The sequence below is a fragment of the Acomys russatus genome, chromosome 2 (genome assembly GCF_903995435.1).
Source record: "Acomys russatus chromosome 2, mAcoRus1.1, whole genome shotgun sequence".
In the NCBI taxonomy this organism is placed as follows: Eukaryota; Metazoa; Chordata; class Mammalia; order Rodentia; family Muridae; genus Acomys; species Acomys russatus.
Window position 1 is genome coordinate 11,761,487 of NC_067138.1, and position 22,850 is coordinate 11,784,336.

General features: G+C 42.4%; 1 protein-coding gene across 1 annotated transcript; it reads right to left on the reverse strand.

Annotated features, from left to right (window-relative positions):
- Positions 1 to 394: 394 nt before the first annotated feature.
- Positions 395 to 22,352, reverse strand: Stmn2 (stathmin 2). The gene is made up of 4 exons (XM_051158407.1): positions 22,261 to 22,352; positions 18,121 to 18,293; positions 7,941 to 8,132; positions 395 to 1,126 (listed from the first exon to the last, which is right to left on the reverse strand). The coding sequence occupies exons 1-4, from the start codon at positions 22,340 to 22,342 to the stop codon at positions 1,067 to 1,069; spliced, it is 507 nt and encodes a 168-aa protein (XP_051014364.1). The 5' UTR covers positions 22,343 to 22,352; the 3' UTR covers positions 395 to 1,066.
- Positions 22,353 to 22,850: the final 498 nt, after the last annotated feature.

The window sequence follows — 22,850 nt, forward strand, 5'->3', positions numbered from 1 at the left end:
GTGATTTGGTCTTACGTATAGGCAGGATTGCCCTACACTGGGGAGAAAAGACCAGCTTGAGTGAAAGTCCACAGTGTTTGTGATTTTGTGTCTTTAATGCAACAACCAGCTCACAGTCTCCAAGTGGAAAAAATATCCAGTAGCGTCATGTGCTTGTACTACAGGCAAAAGCTTAAAATGAATATCATCACCCATGGCACCCACAAATAAGCCACCCAACACGATAATTATGTCATTCCATCAAGACAACTGAAACAAGAGAAGGAAGCCCACTTCATGAAGAACGCTCTCGCTGCTTGAACCCTCTGGCTTGGCGTTTGCGCTCAGCCCTTTAGAAGGTTCAGCCTTTTGCTTCGACCTTGACTGAGCTCAGATCTGTCTTCCCACCCGTCTCTTTCCAAAACCCGCACACATCTGAAGCACATAACACCCACGAGAGGCAGAGAGAGTGCTATGGTTGGTGGATTTACTTAGCCTGGCTCTGCGGATTCTAGGCAGGAAGCAGGTTATGAGCAGACAAACGTGGAGGTTCCTGTGGTGACACAGGACCTGGGATCTAGATGTGGTCTTGGTTAAGCTCAGAGATTATGGAGTCATCTAGGTCATTAGGCAATGGTGGGTTTCTAGCACCATAGACTGTCTACTGACCTCATTTTTTCTGTTAGAGTGAAAAGGGCAGGGACCGGAGTTCGACATGGAGAGCTTTAAAAGGAACAGACCTAGCAAATTCATTTGAGTGGAAAGACACAACGTCAAAAGCCTGTTACAGGACATGTAAGATTATGAAATAACTTGCATAATGCAATACTTGTATTTTTTAACAAAAATGTAAATATTTACAAAATAAGATCCAAGGTACTTTTTTAAACATCAAGCAAAACATTCTGCAAAGAGACTGCATTGGTTTTATTTTATTCTTTGATTCTGTTTTTTTGTTTTGTTTTGTTTTGATAAGGAATTCTTTTTTAAACCATGTCATACATTTCCCATACTGGTATCGAATGATCCATTATAATATAGGCAGGGGGATTTACTATGGGAGGGGCGTGCCATACCCGCCATTGCTTCAGCCAGACAGTTCAACCTGCAGCTCCTTGTTCCTGCGCACCTCGGCAGCATGCCTCTCCTAGAAAACACCAAAGGCAGAGGAGGTCAGTTGGCCTGCTCCAGAGAAAGAGGATAGCACCCTTAGCCATCACAGGACATGCATGGCCAGATATAACCCATGCATGTCTGCCTAAAGATAGGAATTCCCAAAGGGATTTTCTTTACTTTACAATGAAAACATGGGCCCAAGAAACATCACAGCAGAGATGAAAAGACATATATTAGATTTATTATTCTATACAATCCCTCCTTCTGTGTCACCCTCTTATAATGGTCAACCCCGGAACTCAGAGTCTTGTAAATGATAGGCAAGCCTTTTACTGAAGAACTGTACCCTAATTCTGGACAACAACAACAACGACAATGACACTGTCCTTTGTTTAAACTATGATCAAAAGGTCAAATGATGATTTAAAAATCCTTGAATATATTGACTTTTATATAAATTCTGAGACTGGTGGTAACATATAACATTGGTGGTTTCCCCATCATCTTAATGTGTTCTTTCCTTTTTTTTTCCAGACTATTTTAAGTAGTCTATGTTTGCCTATGAGCACTTGGGGAAACCGAGATCCAGAAAGGAGATGTTTGTAGTATGTCCTGACACTCTGTTTGTGAAGGCCTTTCTGAGCTCCAGTCAGCAGCACTTCCAATGCTGCACTGTGCTCTTACACTGGCCTAGTCAGTCCAGAAGAATCATCTTCCCACGCTACTTCAAATGCCTGGGGTTCCTAGCCTTGCATGGCTGTTGGTTAAGACTGTAAGCAGATACTCTAAGGCTCATCATGGCCCTCCTATCTGCTTAAAGGCTTTTTATGAGACCACAAACCAATTCAACATGGGCCAGTTGCATAGTTCTAAACGGGAGATTTTCTGCTCTTGTCTCCTTGGCTGTGTTGACTAAAAGGTCTTGACTGTGCCGTTTCATGCTTGGCACATTGCATGCTGTTGGTGGATATTTATTTGCATAAGGAAGCTTTACTAATAAAGATGCTCGTCTTGTCCTGGGAAGTGAATTTTGCAAAGAGAACTAATGAAGAAAATGTGGGTTTACTGTTTTTTAGTTTATGCTTCTACATTGGATGACAATAGACATAATTTTGCAGAAAAGTCTAAATGGCTGTTGAATCAAATTTTGAAATGCAAATTACTAGTAATATTATTTATTTTCTATTTAAAACATTTAAAAATTGCTTTTCTCCCCATATAGCTCCTTTGATTCATTCTCAATGACCTTGACCATCTATGAAATCAATCTTGTTATTTCACTCTTTTAACCTCAAGGCACCTGTGCTTACAGGGTTCTTTATACTATGACACCAAGCATGTATTTGTCACTTAATGTATACCACGACTATATCCATACAAATTTTGCTTAGATTAACTTCCTTAATGCTCACAATATTGTAGTAGAAATTCTGTTATACCTATTTTACAGAGTTAAAAAACCAAGGCACAGTAAGGCTGAGTAACTTTTCCACGCAGGTGGTTAGATTCAACATGAGTTTTTATGAACATGAAAATACTTCCTCAGATTTAGGATGTGGGGTGGGGTGGGGGGAGTGTCACATACCCTGTACTTCCTTCAAAGTTGTAAATTGGTGGAAGCAGGAAATAGACTGTAGAGAAAGATTTTCAAAGCAATGTAATTTAATTGGTTTAGATGAGCCTTTCATAGATCTTGAAGCACCATAAAGAGAAGGAAAAGGTTCATGTAGAGAAATCAAGTTATGTTTGGAAATGTGGGGGAAATTGGTACAGATGCAGCTGACTCCTCTTTTGTTCAGTTATTATGAGGCAAAGCTGTAGCAGTGTCCCTTTTTCATGCAGCTAGGGACTCATTAGTGAAAGCTGGGCTCTTACAAAACTGGGAAGAACCCAAGACATTCCCTGTGCTGGAAGACAAAAGAGCTTCCAGTATGAAATACCACTTGGCAAGAGTGAACACTAGAATTAGCATTATTACTCTACTTTAAACTTCACTTCTCACTCAAATTAGTAAGGAAGACAGGCATCAAAGATTTAATCTGAGATTGAGATAACTTTAAAAGGAAATTTAGATAATCCTCTGAGTTTCCATGAAAATATTTTTGGAAATTTTGGTTGATCTACTCTCTGGGGAATTTACATCCACAATATGAAATACATGTTCCTGATGTGTTGATGTGATGTTAAAAGAAAATGTTGGAGAAGTCAAAGTAGGACTGTACAGGGAATAACGTCACCAGTCAGTGGTCCTGATCAGAAAACTGCTCAACGACCAGAAAACTCCAGCTGGGAGCTCATAAGGTAGTTGTGAGTCTCTGACTAGGGAATTCACTAAGGATGTTGTCTGTGGAGGTCACTAAGGACACTGTCTGTGGAGTTCACTACGGACTTGCTTTTTTAATTAATATCCACTTAATTGTGGATCTCATACTTAATTTGCCAAGTGCACTTAGAGATTCTGAACCTCTAGTGACTAGGCCCATGCATATCTAAATTTACAAAACAATTTCTTCAATTTTCCTCCTTGCTATTCTTCCTCAAGATATGTGTAGTAGTATTTTGAGATGTAAACAACAGTTTTAAATGAAGACATGTAGGAAAGGGGGTTTTAGGAAAACTCCCAATCCTCTGAAAAATGTGACTTAGAGATTTCTTATTGGAAGTTAAGAAATGTGAGGTCATTTCTTTGACTTCCTTTATATCTCAATGTCTCTTTAATGTTCATAGTTATCAAATATAATAAGAACAGGAATTAGATGACCTCAGGTAATAATTCTATGAAATGCCATTATCTAAGTTTATTTAAATGCAAGATGATGCCAACACCATCAGGTTCCCTGTCTTAAATCAATGCCTATGACCTTGTGGTGTAAAAGAAAGATCAGAAGTGAGTTGGGAGAGCTCACAAAGTCCTGTTGTCATAGATCCAAATGCTGGTGGTCATGGGATCACAAGCAGCCATGAGTATCACTTCTAGTACTTTTGTTGAGATTGTTTACGGTGTAGCATTTAATGACTAATTAAGAGGAACAACTTCATCTCAGAACAGTTTGGTCTGGGGAAGGCTTGCATTCGTAACCTCACTCTTCGCTCTGCTGGCTTCATAATCTTGTAACGCACCAGGCTCTCTAAAGAACAGGCTCTTTAGACATGGAATGCAAGAACAATTTTGGTAGCACTGCTCTTTGAGCTAAATGTGATAATACATGCAAAAGTGCCTGGCCTACACTGAGTAATCAATACCAGCGGGTCATAATCCCTTCCCCTTTCACTGTTTATTCATTTGACATATTCAGTAGGAATTGGTCACACCAATGGCACTTGTGAATCAACAAGAAAATGAATGTAAGTCTGATGGGAAGAATGCAAGGTAGTAAGAAACCTGACTTGATAGTGATTGAAATCTATACTTACGCATTATTAAGATTGCCTCTTAGAAAAAGAATCTTGTTCTCTTGAGAAAAAAAGGTCTTTTCACTTTAAACTGTATCATATTATACTGCTGTTGTCAAGAACATAATGGCCACAATGCATCTTCTTGAGGTGGGTTGGATTATTAGACACAAAGTTGCTAACCCTGTAGAGGCCAAGTCAGTTCTGCACTTATGGTTGGCGAGGGTAAGCCTAATTGTGTGAACTCTACCGGAAGCTCCTTTTCGAGGAAGGAAACTTTTCTTCCAGAAAGAAAGCATTCCTTCGAATTATTCCTGCTTGGTGAGCATGGGTCTTTTCCCTAGTGTGGAAACATTGGTGTGGGTTGATTTCTCCTGATAACAGATAAATGGCAAATTTCTCTGTATTTTATTTTATTTTATTTATTTTACTTTTAAGACAAGGTCTCACTTATTATGTAGCTCAGTCTGACTTCAAACAGCTGCCAGTCCAGTCTTCCGAGGGCTGGAATTTCAAGTGAGGCCTACCATCCCTGGCCAGCGCATGTCTTTTTCTATTATTTCCCCTTCCAGGTTTCTAAACACACAGGAAAGACCCCAGAAATGCTCACTACATGATTAACTCATTAATATGTCATTTCTGAAGAAATCACCCTTCTGAATGTCAAGTTTCAGAGAAGCACAATACACTCTCAGCATTGCATGACTCTTATTTTTTGGCTCCATTTAACCAAAAGGCTAGATATAGGTCATACCAAATTTACTTTGTCCTATTTTAGGAAAAAAAGTAGTTTTGGTGCTTACGGGCATACACATAATAGAGAATGTGTATTTTTGCACTACATCTGCACTTCATTTAAAATGTAGCGCAGAGGAGGGGATTTGGTACCTCCTGTGAGGTGTTTTCATTTCACTGAGGAGATAAAAGAGATTGGATGTTAGGGGCCAGAGTCTACATGATTTGAGAAGTATCCATTTAACCATGGAAAGAAAACATGGACCTAGCAATGACCTGGGCTACCTCATATGATGTCGGCTAGAACAGAATCCTGTCAGCTGGAATTTATCTCAGAATAGGTGACAGGTTACTCCTCAAACCTAGCTGTATGCTGGAACCATGCACAGTTTTCAAAAACAAATATGGATAGCTGGTATTATGGTTTGAGTGAGAATGGCCCCCATTGGATCACATGTTTGAATATTTGGCTCCCAGCTGGTGCAAGTTTTGGTAATGATCAATGGCCTTGTGTCACTGAGGGTGAGCTTTGAGTTTTCAAGAGCCCATGGCATTCCCTGTGCCATTCCCTCTGCCTCATGCTCATAGGTCCAGATGTAAGTCACCCCCTCCTCCGAGACAGGGTTTCTCTGTGTAGCCTTGGCCAGCCTGCACTCACTTTGTAGATCAGGCTGGCCTCAGAGATCGGCTTGTTTCTGCCCCCTTGAGTGCTGGTATTAAAAGCATGTGCCACCATGCCTGCCTCAGATATGTTCTTTTTCTTTCTTTCTTTTCTTTTATATTTATTTATTTATTATGTATACAGTGTTTTGACTGCATGTCAGAAGAGGACACCAGATCTCATTATAGATGGTTGTGAGCCACCATGTGGTTGCTGGGACTTGAACTCAGGACCTTTGGAAGAACAAGCAGTGCTCTTCACCACTGAGCCATCTCTCTAGCCCCAACAGATATAAGTTCTTAAGCTACTTCTCCAGTGCCTGTTTGCCCGCCTGCTGCCGTGTCCCCCAACATGATGGTCATGGCGTCGAATCTTCTGGAACACGAGTCCAAAACTGAACACTTTCTTTTATATGTTTTCATGGTCACGGTGTTTGGTCATGATGATAAAAAAAGTAACTAAGCCAGCTAGGTGTTTCCCAGGGATGCTGGAGCTCGATTCCACGAATTAAAAACTCCTAACAGACGGGATGTTTTTAGGGTATTTCAGGTAGAAATGCATGCTTACATGTATGTAAAGCGGCTACTGTGGGGAAAAGGGGCAGAGGATGGGTCAAGATCAAAGCGCACAGGGAAAAATTTTACGAACTAGTTTACAAATAAAAGCAAGAAGGATACGCGGCAGGCTTGCGTGCACGTTATTTCAAAACCAGTGGTGTTCCTGGACTGCTAGTGATGCAGACATGTGCGGATACACAAGGTGAGGCTGAGTTAGAGTGAGGCGTGCATATTGCATCCCTGGCAATTTTTTAGAGCCTATGATAAGTTGTTCCAGGGTGTATGGTGGAAGGACGAAAGGAGTTCCTCAGAAGAGATGAGTAAACCGAGGAAAAGAGGAGACAACAACAAAGGGAACTTTGCTGTCTTGGATCTCAGAAAGCTCGTGCTTTGGTACCACCACACGTGACCTGTGACAGTCACAGTCTGACTTGAGACCTTGGGAGAGACAGGATGCTGCTCTGAACTTGAGACCTTGGGAGAGACAGGACGCTGCTCTGAACAGCACGGGGCATGCGGCTTATAGATGTAAAGCCGTTTCTAAGGTTAGCTCTCCCGGCTTCTGCCTACGTCCCTCGGATGTGTTCCCACATCTTCAAGGGCCTTAGGATTTCACCTCTGTGCTGGACCATGCAGCCTTTCCCAGGCAGAGCTCCTGAAATCTCACGAAGAGCACATCCGCCTAAAGAGATCTCTGGGAAATCATGTTTTTAAAGACTGTGGCTGGGGATGTCTACAATTTCGGCCCTAAGTCTGAGGCAGGAGGGTTCTGAGTTTGAGCGTCAACTCTCAGTGCTTTGAGGACCACGGCTGTCTCTCACATCGGCGGTGCCTGATATAACAGGGCTGTGAGAACAGGCAGGGAAGGTGAGAAGTGTAGATGCATCTTTTCCAGACTTCCTGTTTTTCAAGCTTAATCCAATTTCTGGAAATGGACAAATCAAAACTATTTATTGCTATTTCTACATCTTCTCAAAGGCAAGCTTTTGGGAGATGGAGTGTGTGTGCGTGTGTGTGTGTTTGCACATATACAAGAGGTTAATGAAAAAGGCCTGAAGACACCAGAACATGATGAAATAATATTCCGTTATGCTCCCATGCGCTTGTAGAAATCTCAGATTGCCTTGTAGATTTTCTTACATGGAGAGAATGGGCTTATGATAAATAGAGAATTTAGTTCTTGTATTAAAAATGTATTATTTTAATGAAATATTGTTTGCTAATTTTATAACAACATTAAGTGTTAGGGCATTAATAAAATCAGTTAAATATTAAATATGTATAACTTGGTATTTGTACAGATGTTAAAACCACCCTTCCTGAGTCCGCCGTGAGTGCGCCAGTGCTGGTTTAGCGGGGTCCTTTCTACCACAGGGTCAGCCCTCAGAGTCCAGCTGCATCATGAGAGAGCAGCCCTGTCCCCCAGCCCACTGGCACCCGGAGCTGTGCTGTGCAGGCTCGTCCCCCTGCTCCTCTTCGCTCCCCTGGCCCGCCCTTACCTTTTCCTGCAGACGTTCAATGATAGCAGCTAGATTAGCCTCACGGTTTTCCTTAATTTGCTCCATCTTCAGGATCAGCTTCTCCTCCGCCATCTTGCTGAAGTTGTTGTTCTCCTCCAAAGCCTTCTGGAGGACTTCTCGCTCGTGTTCTCTCTTCTCCGCCAACTGCTTGAGCACCTGAGCCTCCTGAGACTGGGGAGGAAGCACACTGGGTTGCGGTTATCCGGATGCGAAACAGCATTAGCTCTCATCGAAGAGTTTATTTTCTTTCATAATTTTTTTTTTTTTAAAACAAGGTGTTGCTAAGGATTTATGCAACAGGAAGTGCTAGAATGAGCCAACGGGCCACGGCATCCTGTGGGAGCCTGAAGGAAATGGGGAGGGCCTAGTGCCCGGATTTTATTCTCCTTCTGCCCTTTTCTTCACGCCATTGTTTTCTGACTAACAGCAGGCCCTATAGGAGCTTCTGAACTTGTCCATCAAGTTGCCTTTCTGTTTTTATTACACACCTATCCTTCCTTTTCCCCAGGAGCAGTTTATGAAATCTCTCAAGTTGGAGATATGGCTCAGTGGTAAAGGGCGCTTGCTGCTTTTAAAGAGGATTAAGGTTCAATACCTAGCACCCACAAGGCAGCAGGCACCTGTCCTTAACTCCAGTTCTAGGGAAATCCAGTGCCTTCTTCCAGCTTCTCAGACACCAGCACGCACACAGTGCATGGACATACATGCAGACACACACACACAAAATCAATTCTCTGTAGAGACGTGAAAACCTTTATGCAAATTTAATGTCCTCTTGTCCCAAAACAGAAGAAAGCCCTTGTTCTGGCTGTCACTCTTCAGATGGACCGGAGGGATTGCTGGGACCCTGTGGTCCTTGAGGAGTGACAGCAGATGTTGGAGTCAGCTGTGCCTTGTGCCTGCTGTCTCTCCTTAGCATCAGCAGGATGTCGGGCTCTCTGCAAGTGCCATCACTGGGGCCTGATAAAGACCTAGAGACTCCAGAACCTACCTGTTGAGGTCTATTTCCAAGGTTCTTTAGTGGGGCTTAGGAATTTATATTTCTGATTAACAATCCCAGAGATTCTATTGCTGACAGGCCACAGTCTACCCTTTGCAAGACACAATGGCTGTCTTCTGCACCAACCTCTAAGTTCCAGGATTAAGGGAATGAACCACCATACCTTGAAGTATTAATATCTCTCTCTCTCCCTCTCCCTCCCTCCCTCCCTCCCTCTCTCTCTCTCTCTCTCTCTCTCTCTCTCTCTCTCTCTCTCTCTCTCTCTCTGTGTGCACTCATGTGTGCAAGTACACTCCCCTATGCAGGTGTATGTTGGTGTTGGCTTGTAATCCTCAACTGTTTCTCTCTTCTATTTATTCATTTAGTTTTTGAGATGTGGTCTCTTACTAAACCCAGAGCCTGCCAATTTGTAGACTAGCTGACCAATGAGCCTCAGGACCCACCCACCTGTCCTTGACACCAGGGTGATGTACTTCAGACAAGTGATCAGGCACATGCAATAAGCATTTTACCCACCAAGTGGTCTACACAGCCCTGGACTCAGTGTTTACATAAATTCTTCACTAGAGCAGAGCTCAGGGGCTCTTAAGCTCTCCATAATTCTGCAAGTGCTGAAAGTCAGACTTAGTGCTTCTTTTATCCAGCCTGTTAAACTCTTTCTGCCTATAACATCCCTGGCTTTATTCCTTGAGAAATGAATTCCTCCCTGAATATGGATTAATCTTGCAGCTGTTCCACCAAGGGGAAAAAAATTGGCTTTGATTCCAGAATTTGTGTCAGTGAGCAAATAAGCATTAACTTGAGGAAAATTATACAAACATATGGCTTAAAACGAGCGAGAAGCTGAACATGGCAACACATGGTCTGAAAGGGCGAAAGCAGGTTCCTGCCTGCATGCAGGAGGGACGTTCTCACGGCACACTCACACATGTGTGCCTGCTGGGTGCTGTGGTTGGGCAGATTAGCAGGAAGGCAGGTGGTCTGAGTGGGTTTAGAGAGGGCTGGGGAGATGGAATCTGGTAAAAGTTGTCACACATGAATTGTTCAACGGTCAGCATGTAGCCTTGCAGAAACATGGCTGAGGGTATGTTTTAGAAGGTCTCTGAGAACTGAAATGGAGAACAGGGCAAGAGAGTGGCCAGTTGATACCACGCAGAAGCAATTAAGGAAAATACGGAGCTGGATCACTCAGATCTCACTGAGAAATCTCAGGATCCTGTATGACAGTGCAAGAAGGACAATGCAAGAGGTACATGAAGGCACAGTAATGAGACAGGGAGAAGAAACATGGTCCATTAGGAACACTTGAACACTTTGCAAAGAGCCTAAGTGGGATCTCTTACACCACCGAGTCTACGAGTTTAATTACTGCACAAAGAAATTGGATGAGTTAACTAGTCTATAAGGCTCACTTCTTCACACACAGAAGAGATTTAAGGCTACACTTCAGATGCCACTGGGTTTCCATTACATGGGAAGCTCACCCATTCCTGCTGTTTTAGGCTCATGTGCCCATGCATCATTTGGGGGTATTACTTGATACTCGGAACCATTCATTAAACACCAAATCTCTTAGTTCCAAGGTGCCCTTCTGCTAGTAGGCTGGGTACTGCCTCTGTAAACACTGGGCTTTGTGCCGAAAGAGCATTGTTGACCTGGCTAAAGGCACAGAAACATGTGCCAAAGCACAACAGTTAACAGTTAAGTGCAATTGTGTGAACCAAAGACCACAGCACTCACTTCATGCTGAAAAGCCAGGAGCACAGAAAGAGACATGAAAAAAAAAGTCGTGGGGTTGCCCAACGAGCCCTTCTCATGCTGAAGCCTGTTTCCCACCCAGGAAAAGGACGCTGGGTGATCTTCCTTGCCAAGAAGAGCACAAATAGGAAGATCTTATGACCGTGAGGCACACTGGCTTCCTCAATACCGAACTGTGACTGTATTGATCTAGAAATTATCATAATGAGTGAGTTCACCCAGAAGCAAAAAGAGACAAACGGTATATACTCACTTATATCAAAACACTGGTCCAAGAGATACGTACCATGAAAAACTTTACTTACCAAAAATGTGGGTCAGAAGAGAGGATATCCTATTGAGACTCTAGGCGAGAGTAGCATGGAAGAATGGGGAAATAGTAGGACCCACAGGGTCCTGGAAACCTACAAGAAGAACTTTATAACAGGCAGATCTGGATCCTGGGGTCCTCCTCAAACTAAGGCACCAGCCAAGGAGAATATAGGCAGTAAGCTTTGAACCCCTACCAGGACCTAGCCGACAAACATGATATTCTCCACCGTTGAGTGGAGAGTGAGATCAGACTCTCACACGAACTCTGGTGCCCCTTTTCTGACCACGTCCCCTGGATGGGGAGGCCTGGCAGCACTCAGAGGAAGGATAGCAAGTTACCAAGAAGAGATTCGATATTCTAAGAGCATATATAGGGGAAGGAGGTCTCCCTCAATCACAGACATAGGGGAGGGGAGAAGGGGGAAAGTGGGAGGGAGGGAAGAATGGGAGGAAACAGGGGAAGGGCTAACAATCAAGGTGTAATATGAATAAATTAATAAAATTAAAAAAAACTGCTCCCTCTCAAGTGTCATTAACCAAGTTAAGATGACAGCTGCAGGTGACAATTCTCAACAGAATACAAATTTGCTCAAATAGACTGATTGGGAGGCAAGTCAATGTGAAGCATTGGAGTGTTGCAGAGCTAGGACCTTATTACAAGTTGTCTCAGGCTATGTTGGGCTCTTGAACAGTCACCATCCTCCTTTGTGTGTGACCTAATGTCCCGGAGAGCATCATTTGGAACCCCTGAGACATGTTGGTCTAACAGCCCATGAGGTTTCACTAACCCAAAGCCTCACACAGCAGTGGGCACAGTGCCCGACTGGCCAAAGTGTTCACGTTATTTCCCAGTGTGGTCACTTGCAATATGAAGAGTTTAATTAAAAAGAAAAAAAAAAATAGACACCGATTACCAGAGGTACTTCAATAAGGAAGAAAAAGCAAGAAAAATTTCCCTCCTTTTCTGAATAAGCTTTGCTATCAGCTAAGCCATGGAGCATTAGTTCTGGCTGGAAGGAGCCTGTGGAGCACCATCCAAGCTCATCAGCAGATGGTCAGTGCAATGACAGTATGCGCAGGAGGCCTAGGGACTTGGGGGAACTGCCAGGATATTTAATACACAGTGCATCTGGTCCCCAATGGAGACAATGTTCAGCAGCCTTCCAGCCCTGACTTCAGAGAGCCCCAGGCCCTTGATTCTCAGTGACAGGCCTTAAACATTCCAGTAAGTGGGCTTGTGCTTAGAAAGTCCTAGTAAAAATCACATCTCAAACCTCTGCCCACGTCTACCCCTGTACTTACCTGGAGTTAGCATGTTGTCAATTTGGCGAGAAAATGCTTTCTATCTTAAGATAGCCAGGGGCATTTATCAGCAGCAAAAACTGAATTTCTTTATAATAATAGCAAGATATTCTTAACACACATGCAAATGCCATGTGATTTCTTGGCAGGATCTTTACAAATTTGTAATGTATGGGAAAGGAAATAGGCTCAGGGCAATGTGACCTGTGACTATGGCAGAATCCCGCTTCTCTGGTTTCAACAGCATTTTAAATGTTTTTAAACATCTAGAAGCATTTATATTATGCAAAAAATTATTATTTCTTTATGGCTTACATAGTGGAGTCTGGCCTGGTGCTCCCTCCCTACTGGCCTGCCCACTAGTCTAGACCACTGCCTTCAAAACATTTTCTTAGCCAAGCTTGGTGGCACATACCTTTAATCCCAGGACTTGGGAGGCAGAGGCAGGGGCATCTCTATGAGTTTGAGGCCAGCCTGGTCTATAAAGTGAGTCCAGGTCAGCCAGGGATATTATATAGAAAAACCCCGTCTTAAAAAAAAATCCAAAACAAACAAAAGAACAAACAAACAAGCAAACAAAACAAAACAAAACCCATTTTCTTTACGCTTGCCTCTGTGTAGCCTTAGTATCTGAGTTTTTAGTCTATGACAATGTCTGGTTTTACCTATTTATCTAACACCATGTTTTTCCTAGTTTATCCATCTAAAAACAGATTTTTCTTTAAAACTGTGCTGTGATTCACACCATGCACTGACATTTTCTTTCCCTGCGTTCCTTTCACATGAACTCACAGCCAGGCTCCTTAAAGAAGCTTGTCTAATGTCAGCACCTCCTCTGCCTCCTGTGCTCGGCACTTCAGTGTCACAGGCCTTCATGGTGTTGCTCACTCACCCCGAACCTTCCTGCCCCAGGGCCTTTGCACTTGTGGCTCTTCCTGCTCAGAACACTCCACACTCATGGTTTGTTCCGTGGCTCGTGCTGCATTTTGTTCTATATGCTATGCGATGTTTATGGCTGGTTCCTTAGGGAAAGGAAGCTTTTTCTTTATTTTATAAATCATATATATTTTAATATATTAATTAAATAACTAATTATTTTACATACATATGTAATTTTTCTTTTTAATTTTAATTTTTTAATTGAAAAATGAAATCATTCATATCACATCTCATTTGCTATCCCATCCCATGCCTCCTCCCATTCCTCCCTCCCTTCCGCTTTCACCCCATTCCCCTTCCCTATGACTGTGACTGAGGGGGACCTCCTCCCCCTGAATATGATGCAAGGATATCAAGTCTCTTCTTGTTAGTCTGCTATCCTTCCTCTGAGTGCCATCGGGCCTCCCCATCAAGGGGACATGGCCAAGTATGGGGCACCAGAGTTTGGGTGAAAGTCAGTCCCCAGTCTTCACTTAACTGTGGAGAATGTTCTGTCCCTTGGCTAGATCTGGGTAGGAATTTGATGATGACTGCACGTTTTGTCCTTGGTTGTGCCTTAGATCGAGCAGAACCCCTGGGCCCAGATCCGCCCATCATAGTGTTCTTCTTGTAGGTTTCTAGGACCCTCTGGATCCATCTATTTCCCTAACTCTTATATTTCTCTCACCAAGAGTCCCAGTAGGATGTCCTCACCTCTATCCCAAGCTTAATGAGGATTCCTTGGTTCCAGGAGTCAGGCTTAGGATGACGAGCAGGTCCTTGATATACACCTGTCAGTTGTGTGCATTTGACTCCAGTACATGTCATTTGGAAACTTACTGCCTATTATTTTGCTTTGGGATGGGAGTGTAGAATACAAGGTTTACGCAGCTTACATAGGAACCTTAATTTAAGAATTGTTAATTCACTTAAAAGAGTAAAATTTGAAGTGATATAGCCAGGCACTCTTAACACACGTCTTTACCTTCATGAACTTTAATGTAGGTGATGGCTAAATAGGTAGTTAATGCACATGACTGTGTCTTACTAATCATGCTAAGTCCTGGGAAGGGAGGTCTGGGTACTGCTAATACAACAGAGAGTAGGAAAGGCGCACCTAGTAAGTCACAGGGGCACACTATGTGACCAGAGACTACAGGAAGCCAGGGAGACAGTGTGGGGGCCATAGGCCCTGGCAACACAATGAGGAAACCACAGCATGGGATGGCCTCTACTTTCTAAATGCCCATGCCAAGATAATTTCTAGAGATCACATATTTCAAAACATTGAATCTGAGTAGTTATTTGTTATCAATTTATTTATTTATTAATTTTTCAATTTTTTATTAATTTATTCTTGTTACATCTCAATGGTTATCCCATCCCTTGTATCCTCCCATTCTTCCCTCCCTCCCATTTTCCCCTTATTCCTCTCCCCTATGACTGTTCCTGAGGGGGATTTCCTCCCCCTGTATATGCTCATAGGGTATCAAGTCTCTTCTTGGTAATCTGCTATCCTTCCTCTGAGTGCCACCAGGTCTCCCCCTCCAGGGGACATGGTCAAATGTGAGGCACCAGAGTACGTGAGAAAGTCATATCCCACCCTCCACTCAACTGTGGAGAATGTTCTGTCCATTGGCTAGATCTGGGTAGGGGTTTAAAGTTTACCACTTGTATTTTCCTTGGCTGGTGCCTTAGTTTGAGTGGGACCCCTGGGCCCAAATCTGCCTATCATAATGTTTTTCTTGTAGGTTTCTAGGACCCTCTGGATCCTTCTACTTTGCTATTCTCCCATGCTTCTCTCATCTAGAGTCCCAATAGGATGTCCTCTCTCTGTCCCAGTTTTCTGGTAAGTGAAGGCTTTCATGGGACATGCCCCTTGGGCTAGTATGCAGATATAAGTGAGTATATACCATTTGAGTCTTTCTGCTTCTGGGTTAACTCACTCATTATGATCATTTCTAGCTCAATCCTTGGTATCAATTTAAAAAGCAGATGCTAAGTTTTCCTATTGCTGAAAGAAGTTGTTTGATTTACCAGCCTGTAAGCTGTTCACCTGAGTGGCTACTGGCCACAGCTGCATAGAATGGATTGAAATGCACTGCATGGGTAAACCACACTCCACACTTAAGACAGTATGAGAAAGAGAAACACCTCACTTATTAGCATTCCTCTATTGGTCACAAATTTGACACAATGTTTTGAGTGTGAATAATTTAAAGTACTAATAAAATTAATTTATCATGTTTCTGACCACTAAAATATTTAAGTGTATATGCTCCCACTGTGTTCCCAAACAGTAGTTTAGGTTTATGCAAAGGCATGTACACATAGCTTTTCACTTTTTGTTTATATAAAAACAACGACATAGGGTGTCATCAGCCAAAAGAACTACATGAAGAGCATGTGAGCTAAACCTTTATCCTGGTTGTTTCAGTAATGATACTTGTGGTTTTGTGTCTCTGAGACTCACTCTCACCTTTTTCTGGTGAGAGATCTTAATTTTCTTTTGCCTCATCCTCGGATCCTGTCTACCCATTTCTGTTGGCAGTGGAGGGGGGCGGTGGTCAACAGCCCAGACTTGAGCATCACACTGCTGCATCTCCTCAGCTTTGGTACAACTGCGGCTGCCACCCAATTGCAAGAAAGAGAAGTTCTATTGCTGCTAGAACTACTATGTTGGTAGGAAGTGACCAAGGGCAAGTAAACTTTCCTGGAAGTGAAACCAATTAGAGACAAGGAGAAATGTTGGCCTGAATACAGAGTTTCCTGATGACTACGTATCATTATGTAAATTCAACTAGCCTTCTTCTGCAGTCACTCCTTGGCTGTTTGGTCTTGCACCCACATTTTGTTTTAGCTGGCACAGTTGCATTGGGGTTGTTTGTGTGTCCTCACTTGATAATCACTGAGATATATACACTTAATTGCTGAATAATCTTTAAAGTGAATTAGCAGTTTTTCACATGAGTGCTAATTAAGTCAGTACAATCCAATAGAAAAACAAAATCAATGGATGACTGTTTAGGTTGGTACTTTCTCTTAATTAGCTGTACTTTTTCCTAATTAAAACTCTAAGACTAGGACACAATCACATAGTGATTTCTTCATTGAAAAATTTCCAAGCTGCACAATATATTTACCAGGATACACCTTTTTAAAAAGTGTTCCAAAATATTTTTTTCTGAACATCAAAATGCTGGCTGGGTCCATTTGTCAGTGTCCTTTAGCTACATGGTTAATATTTAGTTTGACTTAATTCTTTAAGCAACTGTTAATAGTTGATTGTTGTCAGGGTGTAGGAGTTTTACCAGAACCATTAATTAGTTGCCTCGGTGAGTTTTAGAAGTTTTATAAATTAACACCTAGTTAAATTTTATTACCTCTGTGTTCTTTCTCCTTCAGTCCTTTTCTGTGGCTTAACTACAGTAGCTAGAAATGCTATCACTGTCCTAGTCTATGAAGCTGAACTTAGCTTGCTAATTTTTAATTTTGGACCAGTCACTGATTTTGTATTCTGGGCTCTGTGTCAACTTTGGACGTCTGTGTGTGTGTGTGTGTGTGTGTGTGTGTGTGTGTGTGTGTGCTCCACGCATACATCTGCCTGTGCTATGCTGTGCCCATTAAAGAACATGAGGCTATAAAAATCTTAAGTCCTATGCATTTGCTTGGGTAAGTAGCTCAGCTTCTCCATCTTTTTCTTTTCCCCTGAGGCAGGGTTTCCCTGTGTAACGTTGGCTTTTTAGGCTATGCTGGCCTCAAACTCACAGAGATCCACCTGCTTCTAGCTCCCTGAGTGCTGGGATTGCAGGTATATGCCACTATGCCTGGCTCCATCTTAAATCTAAATGTATAACAATATTAATAGATTATAGTGTTTAATATATTGGTAAATTTTTTTGTAGACAACATAAAAATCTAAAAATTGAAATGAAAGTTTCATTCACATAATAAAGCTGTGTGTACAAGATACACTTAGTGACCAGATGAGTCTAAAATACATCATGATAAAGCAAGTGGAAAATACAGTGCTGGATGAATTATGTAAAAAAAGGGTTGATAGGAAAATACAACCTGTTGGGACAGATTCATCCGGATAGAACTTCTTTAATGCATAGATTTGCTAAGATATCTTAGTGCCCTTAAATCTTTTAAAATATGTATTTTTAATTATGTGTGTGTGTGTGTGTGTGTGTGTGTGTGTGTGTGTGTGTGTGTGTGTGGTAAGGGTGGGTATGGTATGTGCCAGGAAGTGTTGATTCCTGTGAAAGCCAGAGGCAATAGATCCCGCTGGAGTTGCAGGCACCATGAGTCCCTTGATGAACTTGCATCCTCTGTAAGATCAGTAAGTAGTCTTCACTACTGAGCTATCTCTCCAGGCCCGGCCCTCAAATCTTAACCCTCATAGTTTTCTTAGTATCTTATTGTAGAAAGTCAAAAGTGTTCAGACACTGTAGGTTCATCTAGATGTCACTGTCTTTTGGAATCTCTACTTGAAAATCTCTCTCTCTCTCTCTCTCTCTCTCTCTCTCTCTCTCTCTCTCTCTCGTGTGTGTGTGTGTGTGTGTGTGTGTGTGTGTGTGTGTGTGTATAAAAGAGAGGAAGGGAACAGAGGGGAAGAAGGAAAGAGAGACATTAAAAACGTCTGTGCTTTTGAGGACAGCCTGGTCTGCAGAGCAAGTTCCAGGACAGCCAAGGCTTTTAAAAAACCAAAAAAGCCAAAACCAAACCAAACCGACCAACCAAAAGCAACCAACAAAACAAACCCCACAAAACAACAACAATAGCAGAAGCAACAACAACAGCAACAGCAACAACAACAGCAACAACAACCACAACAACAACAGCAGCAGCCATGGAGGAAGTTACCTTTCTTCTTTCCTCCGCAGCCTCCAGCTTTTTCTGGATCTCCTCCAGAGACAGGTCTTTCTTCTTTGGAGAAGCTAAGGTTCGTGGAGCTTCTGAGATGGGAGATGGCGGCTTTAAGATCAGCTCAAAAGCCTGGCCGGAGGCACGTTTGTTGATTTGCTTCACCTCCATGTCTATGGAAGGAAGAACATCGGGGATCGTTAGGCAGGCAGTTGAATCGTGCAATTGCTTTAGCGACTTGGGGTCCAGCGATGGCAAGTGGCGTCTTATTCTAGGAAATGGAAATCAAGTGGTTCATAAGTCACCAGCTCTAGATGGTTTTCAACGTGTATGAAATCCTATCGCTCAACTGTGTACTTACTTTAACAGCGTAAATTTTTTTTGTTGATAAATTTAGGACATTGTGTCTTTTGCAGCAACACAGATAAACCTGAAGTGCGTTGTAGTAAGAGAAAGCCAGGCACAGCAGGACAAAGATTTCCTGTCATCCTCATAAGATAGAGTGTAATGTGGCTGCCAAGGCTTATGGCTATTGGGCAGATGTTGGCTAGATAGTACAAAATTTTGGTTAGACAATTAAAATACATTCATGAGTGTCCCAGTATGCTGTTTGTCACTGTGGCAAAAACAAACAAACAAACAAAACAACAACAACAACAACAAAAAAACAAAACAAAACAAAAAAACAACAAAAAAAAAACCCAAAAACAAAAACAAAAAAACAAAAAACAAAACAAAACAAAACAAAACCATGACCAGAACCAACTTGGGAGGAAATGGTTTATTTGGTTTATAGCTCCATATCACAGTCGATCACTGAGGGGATCCAGAGCAGAGACCTTAGCTGAACCTGGAGGCTGAAACTGAAGCAGAGACCACGGAGGGACACTGCTTACGGGTTTCCTTTCCGTGGCTCATCCAGCTTGCTTTCCTATGGGCGTCACCACCCACAGTTGGCTGGACCCTCCCACATCAATCAGGAAGATGCCCTAGAGACATGTCCACCAGCCAGTGTGATGGAGTCAATCTCTAACTGAAGTTTCCTCTTCCCCAGTGACTCTAGTTTGTGTCAAACAGAAAACAAGTGAACACCCATCAAAAAACAAAAACCAGAACAAACAAACAAAAAGCCCACCCAGCACAGTGTGATCTACAGAGATGATAGTAACAATGTATTGTGTTATTTTTACATTCATATTTACACCCCCACTTTCCCCTCTTGTCTTCCTCTGTCTCCCTTCTGTTGATCCCCTTCTTCCCAAATGTTCGTCCTCCTATTTTCACATCATATATGCATTTTACATTTGTGTATTTAAATGTATATCTACATGAAAACATATGAAAAAAGATGAGATATGCATCTTTCTGATTTTGATTTATTTTGCTAATAAAATGATCTCCAGTTCCATCTATTCTTGCAAATGACATTTTCTTTAAATGACAGACTAAAACGCCATTTTATGACCAGTCTAAGCATTTTTAATTTACTTTCTCTGATTAGCTTCTTGCCACAAATACACTATAACACATGAGGCATGCATATGTTAACTAAGGTGATTTAGCCATCATAAATGCATATTGTATTTCAAAACATGCACACTGTAGACACATGCAACTTTAATTGTCAATCAAACAAAACCCAGAAAATTGCTAGCCATGGCTTTCACTGCTTTAGGTATTAACCATGAGTAGATTACCAGACTTTCAAGTTTTGGTCATATGTAGTATGATTGATAAGCTGATTATCAAACTTTCACATTTTAATCTGGTGATATCACTTATAATCTAAAATAATCTATAACATTAAAAAGTAATAGTGTTTTTGAGGACATTATAACATCATAGCCCACATGTAGGAAATTGTAACAATTTCTTTAAAACTTGATTGGTCAGTTTTTAGTCTTAGCTGAGTGCTTTGCTTTGAGCTCCACACTACAGCCTTTTGGTCTCAGACCACTGATCTTTGTTCGAAACCAAAATTTTCTTGCGATTAAGCCACTGCTATGCATCACTGATATTTCAAGTGGAGATACCTCTTGCTAGCCTCCAGGGTGAGTCTGAGACCCCCCAGGGGATTCCAAAACACTCAATGGCCAAATCTCTTACTGTAATGCATAGTGGCGTGCCTCCAGAAAGGACACTTCACTTTATCTCTTCATGGCTCAGTTGATTAATAGCAAGACAGAAAATATGAGGCCAGGTGACCCCTTTGGGAATCTGAAAGTCTCCTCTGAGTTGTTTGAAGTGGGGCGTGAGTAATGTGGAGTTGTCTCCAGTTTCAAACAGCTCACATAGCTTTGCTTCCACCCCTCTCAGTCCCAAAGCAGCAGAAGTGATCCCAGCCCTCCTGTCCCAGCCATTTGGCATCCTCCTTGCTCATCATTTGTATTTTAAGACCCTTTTATAGAGCTCCGAGTCCCAGGAAGGCAGGGAGCATGCTGAACTCATCACTGGGTCTCAGCAACTGCTCAGATTTTTGACTCTTAAGAAACATAGCCTGGGGGGGCATGGTGGTGCAAGGCTTTAATCCCAGCACTAGGGAGGCAGAGGGAGGTGGATCACTGTGAGTTCGAGGCCAGCCTGGTCTACAAAGCGAATCCAGGACAGCCAAGGCTACACAGCCTGTCTGGAAAAAACAAAACAAAACAAGCAAAAAAGAAACACAGCAGGAGTTCTATTGTCAGCAACATCAGACAGGATTGACTCAATGAACTGCCAGGAAGTGGGCATGCTGCATGCATTCTCGTGGATGTTTTGGTTGGAGATGGATTGACACGCAGAACTAGCTGCTTCTAGAAAAATAACCAGCCCTTCTAATGTGTGTGCCATCAGCACAGCACTGTAAGAAGAATGGCTCTGAGTTCTCAAGTAGACTTTAAGGCACTTAAGGTCAAGAGCCTGCCCTTTACCGTGTTTTTAATGGTCTTTATATATGTGGGAAGGTGGAGTAATTGTAAGCCTCAGGTAGGTCTGGGGCAGATAGCTGCCCTATATTGATTACCCTGGCTGAACTAGGTGAGGTTGGTAGTAATAGTGCTGATAAGGAATAAGTACAGAACAATTCATTACGGGGTACCTCTTTTAGGCATCAAGCTAAGATATGAGATACCTTCTCCCCAACATCTCTAAGAAGACAGTAATGATGTTTAAGGAGTCTAAGCATCCTCTTGTCTGAGGCCACACACAATGTAGAAGATCCCCAAATCATACCTAACGAACTTGATCACCGTGATTGGGAGCAAACAAGCCCAGAATGCTGCACTTCAGTAAAGTCACCTGGCAGCCTGGCAAGGGGGTGGGCACTTTTAATCCTAGCACTTGGGAGGCATGAGGCCAGCCTGTTCTACACTCTGAGTTCCAGGGCAGACAGGACTACATAGAAAGACCCCGTTTCAAAAGCAAAGCAAAACAAAACTGCAATAAAACACAAGCAAAACAAACAAAACCAGAAAATAAGGTCAGCTGTTGTCAACTGTAGAGTGTTGCTTAGCTTCCTTCAACAATGTCTTAAGTTCTAGTTTGATCTTGAACTTGCAGTCTTTCTTGCTTCAGTCTTCCAAGTGCTGGAATTAAAAGTCTGAACCATCATGGGTGGTATTAAGTTATTTTCTTCTTAATCTCTCTCTGTTTGTGACCTTAGTCATAGTCAATTTTATTTATGAATTTGATTGTTATCATCAGCTTCATTACGTTTACCCACAAAATATGGGTGCTGTACATACTGGTAATGGTAGGCTTTCTCTTCCTTGAGTGGTTTATGTAAAAAAAACAAAACAAAACAAAAAAAAACAAAAAAAAACAAACAGTCCCCTGTAAATTAAGATGCAGTGTAATAGTTTAGTGTGTGTCATTATCTGAAAAGAAAAACCTTGGACATCCTGTGGATGGTGACATGCTGATGAGGATGCTGACAACAAGCCAGCACGCCTCTTAAGAGACATTAATGTGCTATTACTAACACCGACTTCAGACTGTTGAGCAATAGGCAATCAATAAGACCTAATGGCTGGGCACAGCCGACCAACACGGAGATGCAAACAGTGCTTCTCTAATTATGTTAGGAGTGCTGAGGGGGAAGCACGTGTGTTCACACTCGTGAAAACTACGCAGCTGGAGTTGCGTCTGCTGCAGGCTACTCACCGTCGTAAGTGTAGATGTTGATGTTGCGAGGCTCTGGGTAGAAGCAGGAGCAGATCAGTGACAGCATGGACAGCTCCTTCATTTTTTCCTTGTAGGCTGAAAGGGAAGAGTCAACATTAGGATGCATCCTTCTCTGAGGTTCCTCTTTCGTGCCCCTCTAAATCTGAACAATAATTACAGCCTTTTGCAGAAGGCAGGCTGCTTGCCTTGCTTTTCCAATGAAGGAGCGATATAAGCAACCCTGATGCATACTACAGTCATTGCTACAGACGATGAGAAGGGTGTATTCCAGTAGGTTAGGTGAAAAGTGCAAGCAAGGTAGATTAAAGGAAAAAGGTCTTGAAATCCAGCAGGAAAGAAGGGGGAAAACTGGGAAGACAGAGAAAAAGGGAACCTGGGAATTAGCAGAGGCAGGCGCATTCTAATTAATGTGTGTGTGTGTGTGAGTCTTCTCACACAAGTTAAGGTTCTCCTGGGCTCCTCCTGCATCACCACTATTCCTTTGGGGATAGTCACAGAGCTCATCGGGAGAGTTGTTAAGCAGTTGTCCCCTCCAGGGAACTTTGTTGCTGCTTTCTATTAATTCCCAA